General features: G+C 39.1%; 1 protein-coding gene across 2 annotated transcripts; it reads left to right on the forward strand.

Moving 5' to 3' along the window:
- Nucleotides 1–3753: 3753 nt before the first annotated feature.
- On the forward strand, nucleotides 3754–24934 carry insig1 (insulin induced gene 1). 2 transcript variants are annotated; one of them, XM_061965813.1, is made up of 6 exons: nucleotides 3754–3960; nucleotides 13775–14180; nucleotides 15503–15627; nucleotides 15718–15884; nucleotides 15973–16072; nucleotides 24070–24934. In XM_061965813.1, the coding sequence occupies exons 1-6, from the start codon at nucleotides 3769–3771 to the stop codon at nucleotides 24097–24099; spliced, it is 1020 nt and encodes a 339-aa protein (XP_061821797.1). In that variant the 5' UTR covers nucleotides 3754–3768; the 3' UTR covers nucleotides 24100–24934. The 2 variants fall into 2 exon arrangements, with proteins under 2 accessions (XP_061821797.1, XP_061821798.1); XM_061965814.1 differs by lacking the exon at nucleotides 3754–3960 and adding an exon at nucleotides 10780–10886.

The following is a 24934-nucleotide window of genomic DNA, read 5'->3' on the forward strand; positions in this document are numbered from 1 at the left end:
GTAAACTTCGTCAGTTCGTGGTTTGTTTTTACTCTTTAGCGTGACTAGTAGTAGATATGTTTATGAATTATTGTTTATTAAAATTAAATTGTTTCGGCTTTTGCTTTGTGTTTTCTGAAATAGCGAAGTATTTCGTCTTTTGTTGATTTTTTTTCTGTCTGAAATTGTTCATTTTTGTGTTTTCTGAAAAGGTAACTTGTTTCGTCTTTTGTTCATTTGTTTTCTGAAATTACAGAGGTGTTTTGGTTTTATGTTTTCTGTCATTATAATTTGCTTCATAGAGTGTTTTGCACTTCCAGGCCACTGTACTATGTCAATAACAAGCTGAATGACACATCCAGCACGTAGCCACAGCCCAACATTAACAACAATAACAAGCTGATGTTGTCTGTCTATCTGTGTTGGCCCTGTGATGAGGTGGCGACTTGTCCAGGGTGTACCCCGCCTTCCGCCCGAATGCAGTGGAAATAGACTCCAGCACCCCCCGCGACCCCAAAAGGGACAAGCGGTATGAAATGGATGGCTGGACAAGCTGAATGACAGCCATCCAGCACGTAGCCACAGCCCAACATTAACAATAATAATAAGATGAATGACAGCCAAATAGCACGTAGCCATAGCCCAACATTAACAACAATAACAAGCTGAATGACAGTGATCCAGCACGTAGCCACAGCCCAACATTAATAATAATAACAAGCTGAATGATAGTGATCCAGCACGTAGCCACAGCCCAACATTAATAATAATAACAAGCTGAAGGACAGTGACCCAGCATGTAGCCACAGCCCAACAATAACAAGCTGAATGACAGTGATCCAGCACGTAGCCACAGCCCAACATTAACGACAATAACAAGCTGAATGATAGTGATGTATGAGGGGCCATTAGAGACATTATTCAGAATTACCTCTTACATACATTACTGAAATCTTTGCACACATACTACTGAAATTGTTGTCTCTCACACGCATGTGTAAAAAGCACACACACACACAGGTGAAATCCGTTTATACATACTAGTGAAAAATAATTCCAGGTGTGTGTGTGTGTGTGTGTGTGTGTGTGTGTGTGTGCGTGAGAGAAAAACATTTCAGTAGTGTTTATGAGAGTGTTTCAGTAGGGTGTGTGAGAGAAAAACATTTTAGTTGTTTATGTGAGAGCATTTCAGTAGTGTATGTAAGAGTGTTTCAGTAGTGTTTATAAGAGTGCTTCAGTAGTGTTATAAGAGTGTTTCAGTAGTGTATGTAAGAGTGTTTCAGTAGTGTATGTAAGAGTGTTTCAGTAGTGTTTATAAGAGTGTTTCAGTAGTGTATGTAAGAGTGTTTCAGTAGTGTATGTAAGAGTGTTTCAGTAGTGTTTATAAGAGTGTTTCAGTAGTGTATGTAAGAGTGTTTCAGTAGTGTATGTAAGAGTGTTTCAGGAGTGTATGTAAGAGCATTTCAGTAGCGTTTATAAGAATGTTTCAGTAGTGTGTATAAGAGTGTTTTAGTAGTGTTTATAAGAGTGTTTCAGTAGTGTGTATGAGAGTGTTTCAGTAGTGTACGTAAGAGCATTTCAGTAGTGTATGAGAGTGTTTCCGTAGGGTGTGTGAGAGAAAAACATTTCAGTTGTTTATGTGAGAGCATTTCAGTAGTGTATTTAAGAAGTAATTCTGAATAATGTCCCTTACGGCCCCTCATAAACATTAATTATAATAACAACAAGCTGAATGACAGTGATCCAGCACGTAGCCACAGCCCAACATTAACAACAATAACAAGCTGAATGACAGCCATCCAGCACGTAGCCACAGCCCAGCATCAACAATAATAACAAGCTGAATGACAGTGATCTAGCACATAGCCACAGCCCAACATTAACAACAATAACACGACAATAATAAGCTGAATGACAGTGATCCAGCACGTAGCCACAGCCCAACATGAACAATAAAAACAACTATTATTTTAACTAAATGGTCAATGTGTCAAGTATGGCCCTCTATTTTGCCCTTTCGTTCATTTAGTTGCACACAAGCAGCAGAACTATTAGTCAACAATTATGACGACTTTGAACATGTTGTGGTGTGAGGGGGGCGTCTAGTTGTGTAAGCAATCAATAAGCAGGTCAAGTGCGGAGTTGAACTGATATGAAGTCGACTTTGTGTACATGTTGTTAAGCATTAAACCGGAGTTCCACATTGAGGTCACATTAGGTTACAGGTAAGCCTGTGTTGTTATTAGTAGTAATTACACCGTCATGACACTTTAAAATGACAAGTACTATCATTAACTGCAAAATGCTGCACCGAACATAATCACATTTGAAATGCACAGCTGACATTTTTACATTGGCTCATTATTTCCTCACACTTAGTCATTATCTTCATGTGTAAAGTCGCCATTTTCCATTTAAAAAAATCTCTCGTTATTTTGTTAAGTTCATGAAATGTTGCCGTTAAAGTGCTAAAAATTGAGCAGCCTGCACAGATACATCATTATAGCGACTCCGAATCGGCCTGTCGCCAGTAATGAGAATGATTTAACGTGGCAGCAGAATGTACACTGAACAAAAATACAAGCGCAACTCTTTTGTTTTTGCTCCCATTTTTCATGTGTTAAACTCAAAAGAGCTAAAACATTTACTAGATACACAAAACACCTATTCCTCCCAAATATTGTTCACAAATCTGTCCAAATCTGTGTTAGTGAGCATTTTCTTCTTTGCCAAGATAACCCATCCCACCTCACAGGTGTGACATATCAAGATGCTGATTAAACAGCATGATTTTTGCACAGGTGTGCCTTAGGCAGCCCCACAATAAAAGGCCACTCTGAAATGTGCAGTTTTATCACACAGGCGTCGCACATTTTGAGGGAGTGTGCAAATGGCATGCTGACTGCAGGAATGTCCTCCAGAGCTGTTGTCCATGAATTGAATGTTAATTGCTCTACCATAACCCGTCTACAAAGACGTTTTACAGAATTTGGCAGTACATCCAGCCGGCCTCACCACCGCGGACCACCAGCCCAGGACCTCCACCTATACTTGCCAACCCTCCTGATTTTCCCGGGAGACTCCCCCTCCCGAAAATCTCCCGGGGCAACCATTCTCCCGAATTTCTCCCGATTTCCACCCGGACAACAATATTGGGGGCGTGCCTTAAAGGCACTGCCTTTAGCGTCCTCTCTCACCTGAAAAGGAGACTATTATATATGTCTTCGTTAGCCATAGGTTTATCTATAACCCATAAAGTAGGCAGGCACGGAGTTATTTCCAGCCGGCACGTTAATACACTGACACACAACATCCGGATTCCCATCATGCATTGCTTCAAAACTACGGCAAGTAGTAATGTCCAAAAACATAACAGAGACGAAGCAGAAGAACGAAGAAGAGACATGGCGACGACGAGTAAGAAGAAGAAGTACGCTTGCAAGTTCCAAAATGATTGGAAAAAATAATTTCAGTTCATCCAGGACAGCTCGGAGGGGAAGTGGTATGCTGCCTGCACATTTTGTAGATCAGACTTCTTTCTGTCAAGGTCTGGGTGCTGCACCGAGCGCAGCGCAGAGAGCGCGTAATACGCGCCCCAGATCAGCGGCAGCGAACGGCTGCAATCAATCGCCGGCAATCTGCACACCTGGAGCTGATGATCAGACCTGCCTTCAAAAGCCTGCACAACCTGCCATCCTTGTCCGGAACATAACCTTCTGTTGATGTCCCGTAAGCTATCATCCTGCTCTATGCAAACCTTGCTTCGCTCTCTTCCACCGTCGTGTTTGTATGGTCTCACGTTTTGCCTTGTTGTCCTTTCTGCAGTCTGCCTTTGTTCCACATGTCGAGCTGTGCGTCTCGTCATTCCTCATTTCTCGCCCTGCTTCCCGTACTGACTCTTGGATCTCGACCTCCCGCTTGGACACGGACCTTCTCTACCTAGCCCCTTTGGATTTGTCCGCTTCCTCTCTCATCACTCTGGTAACACGCAGCAATTCATTTCTACACATAGTCTTACACCATACACCCTTTGGGTTTGGTCAAACTCCCTTCCTTTGTTGTGTAATTAAATATATTGTTCATTATTTATTATATTATATATATATATATATATATATATATATATATATATATATATATATATATATATATATATATATATATATATATATAAAATAAATACATAGAGCAATATTTCCCCCTTGTGGTTCTGTGCCGTCACAACTCCCTCCTCCAACAATAACACTTTCTCTGTCTTTTTTGCCACTTGTGCCAGTTTTTTTTAAACACGTTGCAGGCATCAAATTCCAAATGAGCAGACTGTTATCGAAGCAAAGTTCAAAAGCCAGCATCTGTGATGGTATGGGGGTGCATTAGTGCCCAAGGCATGTGTAACTTACACATCTGTGAAGGCACCATTAATGCTGAAAGGTACATACAGGTTTTGGAACAACATATGCTGCCATCTAAGCGCTGTCGTTTTCATGGACGCCCCTGCTTATTTCAGCAAGACAATGCTAAGCCACATTCAGCACGTGTTACAACAGCGTGGCTTCGCAAAAAAAGAGTGCGGGTACTTTCCTGGCCCGCCTGCAGTCCAGACCTGTCTCCCATCAAAAATGTGTGGCGCATTATGAAGCGTAAAATACGACTGTTGAACGACTGAAGCTCTACATAAAACAAGAATGGGAAAGAATTCCACTTTCAAAGCTTCAACAATTAGTTTCCTCAGTTCCCAATTGAGTGTTGTTAAAAGAAAAGGTGATGTAACACAGTGGTGAACATGCCCTTTCCCAACTACTTTGGCATGTGTTGCAGCCATGAAATTCTAAGTTAATTATTATTTGCAAAAAAAAAAAAAAAAAAGTTTATGAGTTTGAACATCAAATATGTTGTCTTTGTAGTGCATTCAATTGAATATGGGTTGACAATTATTTGCAAATCATTGTATTCCGTTTATATTTACATCTAACACAATTTCCCAACTCATATGGAAACGGGGTTCGTATACCGCGATATAAATTTTTTCACCTACCTGAGTACAATTTTTGGCGACTCTACCCAGCTCTGCAACTAATTAACTATTACAAACACACCAACAGCAACAATTACACAACTTCCTGGCCGAGGTAATAACATTTAACTTGTAGTTGTTGCTCTAAAAAAAATGGTTATATTATTAAGAGCTTGCTGGTATTTCCTCATTGATGATTAATAAATGTTTCCCGTCCTAATTGTTCTGCACACACATATATGCTTTGAAACTTCATGAAATGTCCCTTGAAGCAGAGGATGTGTGGCTGCATTTGTGTCATGGTGCCTTTATATCCTTTGTACTCTGCTATCTGAGAAAGCCTGCAATGAGAAAACGTTATTAGCGAAGGCTGCAGAGCACCCAACACAAAGTACGTGTAGTCGAAAGCCCTTCTTTGCCGTCTTTACATTGCAAATTATGAGCTTTCACGGCCCCTTTTTGAAGACGAGAAACCCCAAACGCCGGCTTATGCACAGAAACGTGCTGTGACATTTACACTCCCGCTCCTCGTGGCGCCGCGGAAAGTTACCCTCTTCTGTTCGAACCGGAACGCGTCTGAAGCGTTTTGAACAGGGTGCTTGTGAAGCGCAGAGGGACTGTGGGAGTGAAAACAGATTTATCTTGAAAATGGAGTGATGACATGCTCTGTAACTCGTCATGTAAAAGTCTTCAGAATATCAATGTGCTCTCTGTAGACTCGACACACTGGGATGGGGAACTTGAAATTAAACATGACTGTCCCTGATCTAAGGCCATTATTATACGAAAACCTTTTTTTTCTACACGGAAGTGCACAATTTGGGTGCATTAAGGTTTACAAAAATAGTACACCAGTAGAACAGGATTCATTATTAAACTAACTGAAATTAATAATTAAACTGCCATATTTTTCGATCCAGTAACAAACGTGTCCACATCATTCAACTAACTGCAGCGTGAAGTTAACTTAATTAATCATTGTTGCCATTAGGTGCTGCCAAAGCACTAATATAAACAAATATGAAATCATTTTAGCTGCACACTACTGAAAGAAACAAAGCATCCATGCAGTAACAAATGTGTCCGCATCATTCAACTAACTGCATCAGGAAGTTAACTTAATTAATCATTGCGGCCATTGGGTGCTGCCAAAGCACTAATATAAACAAGTATCAAATCATTTTAGCTGTACACTACTGAAAAAAACAAAGCATCCAGTAACAAACGTGTCCGCATCATAAAACTAACCGCAGCGTGAACTGAACTTAATGAATTATTGTGGCTATTAGTTGCTGCCAAAGCACTGATATAAACACATATTAAATAATTTTAGCTGCACACTACTGAAAGAAACAAAGTATCCAGTAACAAACGTGTCCGCATCATTCAACTAACTGCAGCGCGAACTTAACTTAATGAATTATTGCGGCCATTAGGCGCTGCCAAAGCACTAATATAAACAAGTATCAAATCATTTTAGCTGCACACTACTGAAAGAAACAAAGTATCCAGTAACAAACGTGTCCGCATCATTCAACTAACTGCAGCGCGAACTTAGGTTAATGAATTATTGTGGCCATTAGGTGCTGCCAAAGCACTAATACAAACAAGTATCAAATCATTTTAGCTGCACACAACTGAAAGAAACAAAATATCCAGTAACAAACGTGTCCGCATCATTCAACTAACTGCAACATGAAGTTAACTTAATGAATTATTGTGGCCATTAGGTGCTGCCAAAGCACTAATATAGACAAGTATCAAATCATTTTAGCTGCACACTACTGAAAGAAACAAAGTATCCAGTAACAAACGTGTCCGCATCATAAAACTAACCGCAGCGTGAACTGAACTTAATGAGTTATTGTGGCTATTAGTTGCTGCCAAAGCACTAATATAAACACGTATTAAATAATTTTAGCTGCACACTACTGAAAGAAACAAAGTATCCAGTAACAAATGTGTCAGCATCATTCAACTAACTGCAGCATTAAGTTAACTTAATGAATTATTGTGGCCATTAGGTGCTGCCAAAGCACTAATATAAACAAGTATCAAATCATTTTAGCTGCACACTACTGAAAGAAACAAAGTATTCAGTAACAAACGTGTCCGCATCATTCAACTAACTGCAGCATGAAGTTAACTTAATGAATTATTGCGGCCATTAAGTGCTGCCAAAGCACTAATATAAACAAGTGTCACATCATTTTAACTGCACACTACTGAAAGAAACAAAGTATCCAGTAACAAACGTGTGCGCATTATTCAACTAACTGCAGCATGAATTATTGAATTATTAATGAATTATTGTGGCCATTAGGTGTTGCCAAAGCACTAATATAAACAAGTATCAAATCATTCTAGCTGCACACTACTGAAAGAAACAAAGTATCCAGTAACAAACGTGTCCGCATCATAAAACTAACTGCAGCGTGAACGTAACTTAATTAATTTTTGTGGCCATTATGTGCTGCCAAAGCACTAATATATACAAGTATCAAATCATTTTAGCTGCACACTACTGAAAGAAACAAAGTATCAAGTAACAAATGTGTCCACATCAAAAAACTAACCACAGCGTGAACTGAACTTAATGAGTTATTGTGGCTATTAGTTGCTGCCAAAGCACTAATATAAACACGTACTAAATAATTTTAGCTGCACACTACTGAAAGAAACAAAGTATCCAGTAACAAACGTGTCCGCATCATTCAACTAACTGCAGCGCAAACTTAACTTTTGAATTATTGTGGCCATTAGGTGCTGCCAAAGCACTAATATAAACAAGTATCACATCATTTTAACTGCACACTACTGAAAGAAACAAAGTATCCAGTAACAAACGTGTCCGCATCATTCAACTAACTGCAGCATGAATTATTGAATTATTAATTAATTATTGTGGCCATTAGGTGTTGCCAAAGCACTAATATAAACAAGTATCAAATCATTCTAGCTGCACACTACTGAAAGAAACAAAGTATCCAGTAACAAACGTGTCCGCATCATAAAACTAACTGCAGCGTGAATGTAACTTAATTAATTTTTGTGGCCATTATGTGCTGCCAAAGCACTAATATATACAAGTATCAAATCATTTTAGCTGCACACTACTGAAAGAAACAAAGTATTAAGTAACAAATGTGTCCACATCATAAAACTAACCACAGCGTGAACTGAACTTAATGAGTTATTGTGGCTATTAGTTGCTGCCAAAGCACTAATATAAACACGTACTAAATAATTTTAGCTGCACACTACTGAAAGAAACTAAGTATTCAGTAACAAACGTGTCCGCATCATTCAACTAACTGCAGCATGAATTATTGAATTATTAATGAATTATTGTGGCCATTAGGTGTTGCCAAAGCACTAATATAAACAAGTATCAAATCATTTTAACTGCACACTACTGAAAGAAACAAAGTATCCAGTAACAAATGTGTCCGCATCATAAAACTAACTGCAACGTGAACTTAACTTAATTATTTTTTGTGGCCATTATGTGCTGCCAAAGCACTAATATATACAAGTATCAAATCATTTTAGCTGCACACTACTGGAAGAAACAAAGTATCAAGTAACAAATGTGTCCGCATCATAAAACTAACTGCAGCGCAAACTTAACTTAATTAATTATTGCGGCTATTAGGCGCTGCCAAAGCACTGATATAAACAAGCATCACATAATTTTAACTGCACACTACTGAAAGAAACAAAGTATCCGAACGTGTCCGAATCATAAAACTAACCGCAGCGTGAACTTAACTTAATGTATTATTGTGGCCATTGGGTGCTGCCAAAATCTACAAAGTTTAGCTAACATTTGCAAAAAATAACAAAGTTTTCCAGTTTGAACGTTAAGTATCTTGTCTTTGCAGTCTATTCAATTGAATATAGGTTGAAAAGGATTTGCAAATCATTGTATTCTGTTTTTATTTACCATTTACACAACGTGCCAACTTCACTAGTTTTGGGGTTTGTAAAATACAAACCCCGTTTCCATACGAGTTGGGAAATTGTGTTAGATGTAAATATAAACGGAATACAATGATTTGCAAATCCTTTTCAACCCATATTCAATTGAATGCACTACAAAGACAACATATTTGATGTTCAAACTCATAAACGTTATTTTTTTTTTGCAAATAATAATCAACTTAGAATGTCATGGCTGCAACACGTGCCAAAGTAGTTGGGAAAGGGCATGTTCACCACTGTGTTACATGGCCTTTCCTTTTAACAACACTCAGTAAACGTTTGGGAACTGAGGAGACACATTTTTGAAGCTTCTCAGGTGGAATTCTTTCCCATTCTTGCTTGATGTACAGCTTAAGTTGTTCAACAGTCCGGGGGTCTCCGTTGTGGTATTTTAGGCTTCATAATGCGCCACACATTTTCAATGGGAGACAGGTCTGGACTACAGGCAGGCCAGTCTAGTACCCGCACTCTTTTACTATGAAGCCACGTTGATGTAACACGTGGCTTGGCATTGTCTTGCTGAAATAAGCAGGAGCGTCCATGGTAACGTTGCTTGGATGGCAACATATGTTGCTCCAAAACCTGTATGTACCTTTCAGCATTAATGGTGCCTTCACAGATGTGTAAGTTACCCATGTCTTGGGCACTAATACACCCCCATACCATCACACATGCTGGCTTTTCAACTTTGCGCCTACAACAATCCGGATGGTTCCTTTCCTCTTTGGTCCGGAGGACACGACGTCCACAGTTTCCAAAAACAATTTGAAATGTGGACTCGTCAGACCACTGAACACTTTTCTACTTTATATCAGTCCATCTTAGATGAGCTCAGGCCCAGCGAAGTCGACGGCGTTTCTGGGTGTTGTTGATAAACAGTTTTTGCCTTGCGTAGGAGAGTTTGAACTTGCACTTACAGATGTAGCGACCAACTGTAGTTACTGACAGTGGGTTTCTGAAGTGTTCCTGAGCCCATGTGGTGATATCCTTTACACACTGATGTTGCTTGTTGATGCAGTACAGCCTGAGGGATCGAAGGTCACGGGCTTAGCTGCTTACGTGCAGTGATTTCTCCAGATTCTCTGAACCCTTTGATGATGTTACGGACCGTAGATGGTGAAATCCCTAAATTCCTTGCAATAGCTGGTTGAGAAAGGTTTTTCTTAAACTGTTCAACAATTTGCTCACGCATTTGTCGACAAAGTGGTGACCCTCGCCCCATCCTTGTTTGTGAATGACTGAGCATTTCATGGAATCTACTTTTATACCCCATCATGACACCCACCTGTTCCCAATTAGCCTGTTCACCTGTGAGATGTTCCAAATAAGTGTTTGATGAGCATTCCTCAACTTTATCAGTATTTATTGCCGCCTTTCCCAACTTCTTTGTCACGTGTTGCTGGCATCAAATTCTAAAGTTAATGATTATTTGCACACAAAAAAATTTTTTATGAGTTTGAACATCAAATATGTTGTCTTTGTAGCATATTCAACTGAATATGGGTTGAAAATGATTTGCAAATCATTGTATTCCGTTTATATTTACATCTAACACAATTTCCCAACTCATATGGAAACGGGGTTTGTAATAATAACCTATGGATGTTGTATTTTCCGGCACATATGCACTTTTTGGGGGGTGGGATGTCCTGTAATAGCACATAGCGTCTTGCAAAACATGTTTCCCGGCTGTTGTTGTGTGGCACTGAAAAAGAGGATGTGCAACCAGGGCGATGAACCCTTGTTTCAGTCACATGATGTGCGGCCCGACGTGCACTCGGAGGCCACGCCCCCCTTTGCAAACAACATGAAGGCTTGAAAAAACTTGTGCCACTGACCTGGTTCTAAAGAGTATAAATGTGCGTGTCTGTGTGGGACACAATAGTCACACTTCGGGGGAATCACGCTGGTATGTGCGCCTTTTGTTTGGAAACTTTTAGAAACATCTGTCGCGGCGTTTTACATGCTCACATTGTGCTTTGTTGACCACCACCTCCATACATTTGAGGTTTCATTTTTTTTAGTTAAATGCAAAAGATAGTTCCTGATCTGCGCCACAGTTAAGTAGTTTTGGCATTACTGTTGACAGATGGTATGTTGAAATTATATTATCGTTGGGGCTTACTATTTTAACCTGCATATTGTTGCATTATTTACTAAAAATAGCTCAATTTTATTGGCTGCATTGACAAAAAACATTTGTGAATCTACAGTGTCAGAGGAAACTATTAGTGGAGATCTAATGTAGTGGATATTATTTGATGTATAACCAAGATATATAACGTCGTCTGTCTTTTATTTCTCGTTTTAATCATTCACTGACTCTTAAGAGCACAATGTTTAGCATCATTTTAAACTTCCGGTATTTGTGTGTCGACTTCCGTCCCCTTGTCCGACATCTGTTGTTGTGGCGCGTGGAGAGGTGGGGTGAAGTGACGTCATATGAGACGCCGGTCTCTGATTGGGTGAGACGTTATTTACTAAAATAGATCATTTTAAATGGCTGTATTGACAAAAAACATGTGTGAATCTACAGTGTCAGAGGAAACTATTAGTCGAGATCTAATGTAGTGGATATTATTTGATGTATAACCAAGATATATAACGTCGTCTGTCTTTTATTTGTCGTTTTAATCATTCACTGACTCTTCAATGTTTAGCATTATTTTAAACTTTCGGTATTTGTGTGTCGACTTCCGCCCCCTTGTCCGACATCTGTTGTTGTAAAAAGAATTTAAAAAAAAATAAAAAATCTGTATGATGACAAATTGAGCCGGAAGCTGTATTTTAGGTCCGTTTACCTTCCGTTCATTCTATTTCCAATTCTTAAATGCAAATCAAAAAATTAATTTCTGAAACAAAAGTTGGACAACTATTTAATGACACTTTAGGACTCCTGTTGAACAAAGATGTTAGCGTTATGCTAAAAACATGCTAAACGCAAAGGAAAAGCTGGAATGCTGCTTCCGGTTCAATTTGTCTTTACACAGATAACCACGCATTTGAGCATTTTGGATGAACATCAATTGGATTGTGCCGTGTACCTTCCGTTCATTCTATTTAAAATTCTTAAATGCAAATCAAAAAACACTTTTCGGACCATTTTGTCTATTTTCATTTCTGAAACAAAAGTTGGACACCTATTTAATGACATTTTTTAAAGCGACAATAGTTATGCTAAAAACATGCTAAAGGAAAAGATAAAATACTGCTTCCGGTTCAAATTGTCATCACACAGATAACCACGCATTTTTGCATTTTGGATGAACATTTTTTTTAGATTTTTGTGTTTATCTAGAAAAATTAAAATCCATAAAAAGGAAAACAGCACAAAATTCAATTTTATGGCAATATTTCAATGAAAATCAACCCCTTGTTGTTGGTTTTAAAATCTGCCATACATAATAAAAAGCGAGAAACAGCTCTAATTTTATTTTTTGAAATGCGTTTCAGAATTGGAAACAGAATGAACGGAAGGTACACGGACCGGAAAGGCTAAAGTACTGCTTCCGGTTGAAGTTGTCATCACACAGATATTTTTGCACATTCTTTTCCGATTTTTGTGTTTATCTGGAAAAATAAAACTCTATAAAAGGAAAACAGCACAAAATACAATTTTATGGCAATATTTTAATGAAAATCGAACCCTTTTTGTGTGTTTTAAAGTCTGCCATACATAATAAAAAGCGAAAAACGGCCCTAATTTTATTTTTTGAAATGCGTTTCAGAATTGGAAATAAAATGAACGGAAGGTACACGGACCGGAAAGGCTAAAGTACTGCTTCCGGTTAAATTTGTCATCACACAGATATTTTTGCACATTTTTCCATTTTTGTGTTTATCTGGAAAAATAAAACTCTATAAAAAGGAAAACAGCAGAAAATCCAATTTTATGGCAATATTTTAATGAAAATAAACCAATTTTTGTTGGTTTTAAAATCTGCCATACATAATAATTTTATTTTTTGATTCGCGTTTCAGAATTGGAAACAGAATGAACGGAAGGTACACGGACCGGAAAGGCTAAAGTGCTGCTTCCGGTTAAATTTGTCATCAGACAGATATTTTTGCACATTTTTGTGTTTATCTGGAAATGTAAAACTCTATAAAAGGAAAACAGCACAAAATCCAATTTTTTATGGCAATATTTTAATGAAAATCGAACCCTTTTTGTTTGTTTTAAAATCTGCCACACATAATAAAAATCGAAAAACGGCCCTAATTGTATTTTTTGATTCGCGTTTCAGAATTGGAAAAATAATGAAGGGAAAGTACACGGACCGGAAAAGCTAAAGTACTGCTTCCGGTTAAATTGTCTGTCATCACACAGATATTTTTGCACATTTTTGTGTTTATCTGGATAAATAAAACTCATAAAAGGAAAACAGCACAAAATCCAATTTTATGGCAATATTTTAATGAAAATCGAACCCTTTTTGTTTGTTTTAAAATCTGCCATACATAATAAAAATCGAAAAACGGCCCTAATTTTATTTTTTGATTCGCGTTTCAGAATCGGAAAAAGAATGAACGGAAGGTACACGGACCCTGGATTGTTGTGTAAATCTGGAAAAATAAAAGTCCGTAAAAGACAAAAAAAAAATATATAAAAATGTTGTTGTGGCGCGTGGAGAGGTGGGGTGAAGTGACGTCATATCATACGCCGGTCCCTGATTGGCTGCCGAGTCTCACCCTACACAGCTGTGATTGTGTCGCCTCAGTGGTGGAAGCTTCCCCCGACCAGTGACACGTTTAAATACCTCCTTCGGTGTTTTATGTCTCTTTCTTTCTTCCCAGCGTCATGACGAGGAACTAACCAACTCGACGCCCACTTTAAAGAGGTCGTATCGGAAGGCGAAGTGCCAAATGTCCAGCCTGGAGGAGCCCTGCTGGAGCTGCTCCTGTGCGCCGAGTGTGGAGAGCGAACACTCGTCGTCCGCCGCCGGCTGGTTGGCGTCCAAAGGCGAGGAGATGATGTCGGTCATCGCCTCGGTGCTGAGCAGCGCCCACGGCTCCCTGCAGCGGGACCGGACGTTCAACCTTATCCGCCGGGGCCTGGTGCTCTTCACCGTGGGGGTGCTGCTCGCCCTGGTGCTCAACTTGCTGCAGATACAGAGAAACGTGACGCTGTTCCCGGAGGAGGTCATGTCGACGCTCTTTTCGTCCGCCTGGTGGATCCCGCCGTGCTGCGGCACAGGGGCAGGTAAATTACGCTCTTTAATCCCCCCCATTATGTTGTTTTGGCACCAAGAACCTTTGAAATGATTGTTATCTCAACGGTAGTTTACTTTTACAACACGTTAGGTGATAAACTGCCATAAAATAAAGACAACAGCAAATGAGGGGACATCGCTTGGCTAGGTTTTTGTTGGCCGTTACATAAAGGCTGTGTTTGGCGGTCATTTGCGGGTAAAGTTTGGGCTACTCCTTTGATCTTCTCGCTCTCTGATTGGCCGCCGCAAGCGCGACACCAACGAGCCGCTCGCTCATTGGTCGGCGTCATAACGGGTGATGAAAGGGCGGGGCATGTAATGGTAAAAAAAAAAAAAACAGGAAGTTGGTAGTGGAAGAGAGTGCGTCAAAAAACTACTTTTTTTTATTTTTATAAACCTTTACTTATTAATGTGCAACATTTACATACAATCAAGAAATGCTAATAATCAAAACAAATACAGAAACAGTACAAAACAGCGCCAGGGGGTTGTCAACTCAATAAAGTCATAAAGGAATGGAACGACGTCACAACAAACTTGAAAAGTCTAACAGATTACTCTTCATTAATGCTGTGTTCCAAATTTAAGTTATTTACTGAGATTGAGTGAGCCTATGGCTTTGCACTTTGTTTATTTTATATATATATATTTTGCATTGCACACTTTGAATTTACAACTCCCTGGCACTGTTTTGTACTGTATTTATACTGTTTTGTACTTAGTATTATATATATTATATATTATATAGTATTAGTATTATATCTTTATTTGTCGTAATTTATACTTTCTGAATACATTACGTGATGATGTTCATCAGTCAACTCATTGGTATTCATTTTCAATCTATCACGATAAAAAAATAATATAAAAATAAAATTACGGGATGTTATTTATGTAGTTTGCTCATTTTCCTCGACTAGTGCACTCACATCATGTGTTTTTTTTTTTTTTTTTTACATATGTAACAACTATAAAGATACAAATAATTGCTATTGTGACATCTAGTGGACACATTTAGAACAATAGTGTCTTTCATTTAAAAAATTTGGCTTATTTATCATACATTGACATTTATCATGTCAAACTCGGTCCGCGGGCCATACGTTTGACACCCCTGTTTGAAGCATATATTTAGCTACGACGTATATTATTCATTCATTGTAAGTATGAATGTAATTGTCACAGCTGCTGCTGAAACAATGTATGCTTATTACTTGTTCTTTGCTTTCTTGTTGTGAATCCGTTCCGCACACTCAGCAAAAGACACCACGCAACACTTCCTGTATTCGACCGTTTTCGGGTTTTTTTGCAGCTGTGGTGGGCCTGCTGTACCCGTGTCTGGACAGCCACTTGGGAGAGCCTCACAAGTTCAAACGGGAGTGGGCGAGCGTCATGAGGTGCATCGCCGTCTTTGTGGGCATCAACCACGCCAGTGTTGTATCCTTCCATGCTGACTCAGATCTAGTCATTTATTCTGTCATCGCCTTTGAAATATTTGCTTTTGACCTTAACTGGACGCAATAACAGAAACTGGACTTTGACAACAATGTGCAGCTGTCGCTTACTCTGGCCGCCTTGTCGCTGGGCCTGTGGTGGACCTTTGACCGCTCCCGCAGCGGCTTCGGTCTGGGAGTGACCACCGCCTTCCTGGCCACCGTCTTCACTCAGCTTCTGGTCTACAACGGCGTCTACCAGTATGCACAACACAACATCCAAAGTTATAGTTCACGCTCGGACCCAAACGTTCAGCATTTGACCGAAGAACTTGTCATTCATTGCCAGGTACACGTCTCCGGACTTCTTGTATGTGCGCTCCTGGCTGCCCTGTATATTCTTCTCCGGCGGCGTGACTGTGGGAAACATCGGGCGCCAACTCGCCATGGTAAGTTTGATTATTAATCTACTAGGAAACATCCCATCTGGTTGTCAAAAATAGAATCTCACAAAAAATTATATTTAGGATTTTTTCCCCCCTGCTTTTTAAAGAAACCAATGAATTCAAATGACAAGGATAATTCAAAACAAGTTTTGCTTTTATTTAATCAAAAACAAGCATTTTGAAATTACACTGCATCTTACTGTTAGCAAAATTCTCATTTGTATAATGTTCTTTTTTTTTTTGCAATCATTTTCTAAGAACTAAATTAGGAGCAATACTTCTGTCTGGAATAATAGCATTGCACACTGCATGCAAATAATCTCAACATTGAGATTAATCATGTGACCTCTTAAAATGTCTGTCTTGAAAAAAAACTTGTAAATAATAATACAGTATTATACGTTGTATGTAGAGATGTCCGATAATGGCTTTTTTGCCGATTTTCCGATATTGTCCAACTCTTAATTACAGATACCGATATATACAGTCGTGGAATTAACACATTATTATGCCTAATTTTGTTGTGATGCATTAAACAATGTAACAAGGTTTTCCAAAATAAATCAACTCAAGTTATGGAAAAAAATGCCAACATGGCACTGCCATATTTATTATTGAAGTCACAAAGTGCATTATTTTTTTTTAACATGCCTCAAAACAGCAGCTTGGAATTTGGGACATGCTCTCCCTGAGAGAGTATGAGGGGGTTGGGGGGTGTATACTGTAGCGTCTCGGAAGAGTTAGTGCTGCAAGGGGTTCTGGGTATTTGTTCTGTTGTGTTTATGTTGTGTTGCGGTGCAGATGTTCTCCAGAAATGTGTGTCATTCTTGTTTGGTGTGGGTTCACAGTGTGGCACATATTTGTAACAGGGTTAAAGTTGTTTATACGGCCACCCTCAGTGTGACCTGTATGGCTGTTGACCAAGAATGCCTTGCATTCACTTGTGCGTGTGAAAAGCCCTAGATAATTATGTGACTTGGCTGGCACGCAAAGGCAGTGCCTTTAAGGTTTATTGGCACTCTGTACTTCTCCGTGTACACAGCGGCGTTTTAAAAAGTCATAAATTTTGCTTTTTGAAACGGATAGATAATTTTGAAACCGATACCGATAATTTCCGATATTACATTTTAAAGCATTTATCAACATCCCTAGTTGTATGCAAATAAATAAACCTCATTAAATCACTAAAGATATCAATAAATTGCAATAAAAATCTATCAGATAAAAAAAAATGCAAACTTAAAATCTGAAAATGTTTAAATGGAGTATTGTATGCAAATTAATAAAGTAAAACGTCTTTTATAGTTTTAGGAAGTGGAAAAATGCAGGCTTTTTTTCTTGATGTATCCTGGGCTCCTTGTTAGTGTGTACTGATGTTGAAGATTATGTACACTTCCTTGCACATGTAATATATCACTATATTGAGGATTAAATGCGTTAAAATTCCACGAGAGTTTTGCAGCAGCACACACGTGCGGATTAACTCGCTGGACTATAAAGACAATATAACATGCATCCATAAACGTGGATGCATATGCAAAAGTGCAATATATTCATCTGTACAGTAAATCTATTTATATCTGCACCTTCTTTTGTAAATACAAACACTCTGCACCTTATTGCTCTTTTATCCTGCACTACAACGTGCTGATGCAACAACATTTTGTTCTTATCTGTACTGTAAAGTTCAAATGTGAATGACAATAAAATGAAGTCTAAGTCTTAAGTCTAAGGATTCCACCACAGTTAAGATGCTTCCTAGGTGGAGATTGTTGTTGTTGCTGTCCGTAAAGAGTTGCATTTCCCCCAGTCGGCTTGATGCCGTTTCAGATGCTGCAATAAGTTTGTTGCCTTTTTTTAAAAACAAACTTTGCAGCGCGCAGTGACTTGCAGATCTAAAGCACTGACAACACTGATCTTTGAGGGGCAGGGGCGCGAGGGCTGGAGAAGCTCACGGGGGAGAAAAAAACATTGTTGTTTTTTTTTCAAATCGTCTGCAACAAAATACTACAATTTAATCAATAGAATCGATAGATGGACCAGCCCTAATAGAAACGTGTGACAATTGTGACCCTAAATACAGTTCGAAACTCATTGTGTCTCTTAAGTTTTTGTGCTACAAAAATGGTTACTATAGTAACGGCCGTGTTCACAGCTCATTCTGTAATTTTCCAACTTTATTCTTCTTCCTGGTTGGCAAGCAATTATCATTGAGACTAGTAATTGACGTGTGGCATGTAGAGTCACTTGGCAAACCGGAATGTTTGGTCCCATGACGTAGATGCAGTATTTGGCCTGGAATAAAAGAGGTGATGATGATCAGAATGGTCTATTAGTGCGCACTGCATGTATATTTGTGCAAGAGAATGGTCATAATTATTTGGTCACAGCGACTCGTGAGGACGTCTCTACAAACCTGGAGTTGTCTTATAAACTAAGGATGTGCCGATTATCATTACTGATAATCACTGCCATTGCAGTAAAAAAAAACGGCATTTCTCTGTATCTTAATAAGTAGCATTATCACTGGGAGGACTAGGCTAAACATGTTTGACACCAAGAGCAAGCTAATAGCTTAATGAGCGAACCAAATTGCCCTAAAATAAAGAATCTGTCTGTGAGTCAGCCAAATTTTAGAGCTGTCTGCACTACTTTGGCTAGGCAATATGGCCTTTTTTTAATATCTCGATATTTTTAGGCCATGTCACGATACACCATATATATCTCCATATTTTGCCTTAGCCTTGAATGAACACTTGATGCATATAATCACAGCAGTATGATGATTCCATGTGTCTACATTAAAACATTCTTCATACTGCATTAATATATGCTACTTTTAAACTTTCATGCAGAGAGGGAAATAACAACTAAGTCAATTTACCAAAAGTGTATTTATTAAACAGTTATTAAGCAGTGGCACAATCATTCATGTCATTTCAAAACAGAAAGTGCAAGATTGTCAGAGACATTTTAAAACAAGCTATTAGTGCACTTTTGTGCATGGTGTCACTAAGATGACATATCAAAACAACACTAAATTAAAGTGCACTTTTTGTCCATAACGCCACTACAATAGTTTAAAACAAATAAAGTGCACTTTTGTGCATGATGTCACACAAGATATTTCAATAAGTGTCAAATAAAAATGAGCTGTATATTAGGAAATCAAATCCTTCGCTATGTGGTAGGTTCCTGCGGACGTTATCTCCTTCTGTTGTTGACTATTTGTTTCATACGGTGTTGATGTGGAAATGGTTGCCTCGGCATTTTGTTGGTGTGGCACCGAACGGAGATGTTGACATGCGGAGTTTCAAGCACTCTTCATTCTCTAGCGGGTGACTTTTCAAATTATGCTACAAATTAGCAGTAATGCTACTTTTTGTAGCAATGCTTTTGCCCCACACTTGACAAATGACGGTTGTCTGTTTGACATATTCCCGCTTGAAGCCAAACCACCGCCAGACGATGGACCCCCTGCTGTTTTTCTTTCGGAATTAGTTCTTTTTCCTTCATTTGTTACCTGATTCGCACCTTCTCTCTCTCGTATTACCACTCGCACCACAGCTAACGTTACCCATGTCGCTACCTCTCTGCTCGGCGAGGGCGTATACGTATGTAAGAAGGTGCGCTTGTTTATGTGAGAAGAAAGAGTGGGAAGAGCCCGTAGTGCAGTGGTTCTTAACCTGGGTTCGATGGAACCCCAGGGGTTCGGCGGAGGTCAAAACACACCCGACTCATCGTGTAAATAAAAACTTCTCCCTATCGGCGTATTACGGATACGGCAACAGCAGAAGTCACACTGATTTGCAAGTGTGTAATTTGTTGTGAGTTTAAGCACTGTGTTGGTTTTGTTCTTTGAACAAGGTGATGTTTGTGCACCAGTAAAAAAACATGGTAACACTTTAGTATGGGGAACATATTCACCATTAATTAGTTGCTTATTAACATGCAAATTAGTAACATATTGGCTCTTAACTAGTCATTATTAGGTACTTATTAATGCCTTATTCGGCAAGGCCTTATTATAACCCAAACCCTCTAACCCTAACCCTCACCAAATAACTCTAATTAAGTTTTTGTTACTTAGAATATGTTCCCCATACTAAAGTGTTACCAAAAACATAACTTTGTTTTGAAATTGAAAAAAAAAAACATTTTATTTTTCACTAAAGAAGGGTTCGGTGAATGTGCATATGAAACTGGTGTGGTTCGGTACCTCCAACAAGGTTAAGAACCACTGCTGTAGTGTAATGCCTGCAGCTAAAAGCAACTGCGTGAGAACGTATACTCGAATATCACGATAGTCATTTTCTATATCGCACAGAGACAAACCCGCGATATATCGAGTACATCGATATATCGCCCAGCCCTACAATAAAGCATCAATTATTGGCGTTTACTAATCGATTTTGCAAACGGCCATGTCTGGATTGCAGTTCATCTTAGGGATGTATACCGAGTACCGGTATTTTTTGGTGCCGGTTCCAAATTGGGTCGGTCCATGAGGACCGATAAAAAATCTGGACAAATGATAAGGTTATCAGTATTTGTTTTATCCAGCAGATCGTTGTAATTATGACTTGCTGCTGCTGCTGCTAAGCATAAAAAAGTTCACGGATAGGATCTCAATCCTTAGAATAATGACAAATAAGGATGCAACGCCACACCAAAGTTAGTAGCATATTTCTTCCTCCAATCACTCACTCTAAGAAGAGTTACTGTACATCCTCCTAGCGATCCAGGCATCCCCAGACCATTATTAATCCACTCAAGAAAGTGAAAATGAAGTAATATAATCATCACTAAGTTGCTCAGAAGCAAGATGGCGTTCACAGACAGGTCTGACGTGTGTGGCATCAAAACACACCCTGCTTAAATAACGCTAATGGTTACCTACCTAGTATGATTGAACAAAAGACAGGACTGGCACATTCAATTTAATGGCAAAGACTACTTCCTGATTATGGCAACACACCTAAGCCTATATACTACTGCCATCTAATGTCTTGGAAAGTCTACTCTAAGATAATATCTAATAATAGGAATCAATAGACTACAAATAAGCTCTTAAATATATGTCATTTATTGAATTGCTCCTCCTCATGTGATACAACACTATTTAAAAATAAGTTATTTTTATTTTGTTACTTTAACCGTCTGCTGCTCTAATAGAACGATGGGGAAATGTTTGGTTCTTTATCCTGTTTGTTGAGTTTGAAATGTTTTCATTGTCGTTTTTTTATCCATTCAATGGTTGGACAGACTGAGACTTGTTAAGAGTTGAAGCCTCTTTGGGGTTTAAAAAAAAAAAAAAAAGTCAAAGGTCAGAGTTGAGACACGTTTAAACAAGAGTCTTAACATTCTAACATTTTTTTGAAAAGCAGAAGAGGCTTTAGTTGTTTTGGAGCATAATAGTTTGAATAAACTGTTGTGTCAGCACTAGAGATGTCCGATAATGGCTTTTTTGCCGATATTCCGATATTGTCCAACTTTTAATTACCGATTCCGATATGAATCGATACCGAAATATACAGTCGTGGAATTAACACATTATTATGCCTAATTTTGTTGTGATGCCCCGCTGGATGCATTAAACAATGTAACAAGGTTTTCCAAAATAAATCAACTCAAGTTATGGAAAAAAATGCCAACATGGCACTGCCATATTTATTATTGAAGTCACAAAGTGTAATATCGGAAATTATCGGTATCGGTTTCAAAAAGTAAAATTGATTACTTTTATCGGTTGGCCGATAAATGCTTTAAAATGTAATATCGGAAATTATCGGTATCGGTTTTAAAAAGTAAAATTTGTGACTTTTTAAAACGCCGCTGTACGGAGTGGTACACGGACCTAGGGAGAAGTACAGAGCGCCAATAAACCTTAAAGGCACTGCCTTTGCGTTCCGGCCCAGTCACATAATATCTAATGGCTTTTCACACACACAAGTGAATGCAAAGCATACTTGGTCAACAGCCATACAGGTCACACTGAATTGTCACTGAAGGCATCAAAACTATGACACCTGTGAAGTGAAAACCCTTTCAGGTGACTACCTCTTGAAGCTCATGGAGAGAATGCCAAGAGTGTGCAAAGCAGTACCGTATTTTTCGGAGTATAAGTCGCACCTGCCAAAAATGCATAATAAAGAAGGAAAAAAACATATAAGTCGCACTGGAGTATAAGTCGCATTTTTTGGGGAAATTTATTTGATAAAAGCCAACACCAAGAATAGACATTTGAAAGGCAATTTAAAATAAATAAAGAATAGTGAACAACAGGCTGAATAAGTGTACGTTATATGAGGCATAAATAACCAACTGAGAACGTGCCTGGTATGTTAACGTAACATATTATGGTAAGAGTCATTCAAATAACTATAACATATAGAACATGCTATACGTTTACCAAACAGTCACTCCTAATCGCTAAATCCCATGAAATCTTATATGTCTAGTCCAGGGGTCGGCAACCATTACCAGTCAAAGAGCCATTTTGACCAGTTTCACAAATTAAAGAAAACAATGGGAGCCACACAAATCTTTTGAAATTTAAAATGAAATAACACTGCATGCAAAGTTTTTTTTTTGCTTTGTGCTATGTATATACCAAGGGTCTCAGACACGCAGCCCACACCTTAATATTAAAATTGAATGTTAGTGCGGCCCGCGGGTTTTATATGAATGGCGCTTGACAGCGTCATACTTGTCAAACCTCCCGAATTTTCCGGCAGACTACAAATTTCAGGGCAACTGTTCTCTCGAACGTGCCGTGATGGTACAACATTTAGCGCCCACTACAACCAGCGTGCCAACGTGTGAGGCTTCTGCTTGCTCATGTAAGTGACAGCAAGGCATACTTGGTCAACAACCACACAGGTTACACTGATGGTGGCGGTATAAAAAACTTTAACACTCTTACTAATAATGCGCCACACTGTGAACCCACACTAAACAAGAATGACAACCACATTTCGGGATAACATCTGCACCGTAACACAACAGAACAAATACCCAGAATCCCATGCAGCCCTAACTCTTCCGAAATGTGTTTGTCATTCTTGTTTGGTTTTGGTTCAAAGTGTGGCGCATTATTAGTAAGAGTGTTAAAGTTGTTTTATATGGACACCGTCAGTGTGACCTGTATGGCTGTTGACCAAGTATGCCTTGCTGTCACTTACGTGTGCAAGCAAAAGATGCATATAACAAGAGGCTGGGTTGGTACGCTGTTCATACAGATTGTAGAGGGCGCTAAATACTGTACCATCATGGCACGCCCTTATTTTTGTAAGGGCGAAAATCGGAGAATATTAATCCCGAGAGGCACTGAAATCCGGGAAAATCGGGGGGGGGGGGGGGGTCGGCAAGTATGCAGCTGAGCCGCATCAGAGTGATCAAAGTGCCGACCCCTGGTCTAGTCTCTTACGCGAATGAGATAAATAATATTTGATATTTTACGGTAATGTGTTGATAATTTCACACATAAGTCGCTCCCGAGTATAAAAGTATATAAAAACTGCGACTTATAGTCCGAAAAATATGGTAATCAGAGCAAAGGGTGGCTATTTTGAAGAAACTAGAATATAAAACATGTTTTCAGTTATTTCACATTATTTTGTTAAGTACATAACTCCACATGTGTTCGTTCATTCATAGTTTTGATGCCTTCAGTGACAATCTACAATGTAAATAGTCATGAAAATAAAGAAAACGCATTGAATGAGAAGGTGTGTCCAAACTTTTGGCCTGTACTGTACACAAGTATATGTATAGGCTATATGTTACTTTAGAGCTTTCAGCCCTCGACCAAATCTTTTCGTCGAAAGCGGCCCCCAGGTCAAAAAGTTTGGACACCCCTGGAGTAACACAACCAAAGTTATAGCCATAAATAAAGCAACAGTTTACCTCAAAGGACAAAAAAGTGCCCAATAAAGTAAAAAAATGTCAGTGAGTGCAGAAACACTTGATTGACATCTTTATGTCTCCCTCCACTACAGGGTTGTGTGGAAAAGCCGCACAACGACTAAAGCGAGCGGACAAGATGGCGCACGGGCAACATGGGAAAGAAGAGAACTTAGGTGTGTTTGGTGATTCCGGGTGACTGCCTGCCCTCCACACACAAGGACAGCACGACGTTTGCCTTTTGGACTTTAGAAGCTGCTTCTCACTTTCACTCGACTTCATCTTCCACCGTGTCAACTCTAAAAGGGAAAGGTATTGAGGGGAGTCTGAGGCCCCGCCCCCTTCAAACCAAATTAAGTATTTGTATCGCATTCACACCCAAATAAGGCGGAGAAAGAAGACCGACGGGTATGTCAGTGCCAATTAGAAGCGTCACAGAGTGGTTAGGGCTAATTAGAAACAGGTAGTGTACCACACATTGTCTACCAGGCGTTTGATTCCCGTCTCTGCCTGATCTTTCTAAAAGACAGACTTGTCTTTAGACCACATGAAGACTTACTTTGCTAGTATTGGAGCCCAGGAATTAGTCAGTGTCCGGGCCGTGAAAGCCCAGACATTAGTCAGCATCCAAAGAGTCCCGCAGAGGTCAAAGTGGGTTTGGGGGCGTGTCCTACCTTTGCAATCTGTGATTGCTGTGTATTGTAGATTGTAGAACTTTGGCCATGGAAGGTAAGGTGCTCCTCATTCATCTGGTGAAGTTTCGGTGCAATCTTATTTATTATCATTTCTGTCACAACAATGGTGTCAAAGAACATTTATTAGCATCTCGGAAGGAAAAGTCTTTTATTTTTCCAAGCTTGCTGCTGAGGAAAGCTTTACCTTTTTTTTTTTCTTGGAGGGGATGAAGTACCTTCTTCAACTGTCTTGACCTCTTTTTGACAAATAAAAACATGGACAGGA

Source organism: Nerophis lumbriciformis, linkage group LG07 (genome assembly GCF_033978685.3).
Source record: "Nerophis lumbriciformis linkage group LG07, RoL_Nlum_v2.1, whole genome shotgun sequence".
Lineage (NCBI taxonomy): Eukaryota > Metazoa > Chordata > Actinopteri > Syngnathiformes > Syngnathidae > Nerophis > Nerophis lumbriciformis.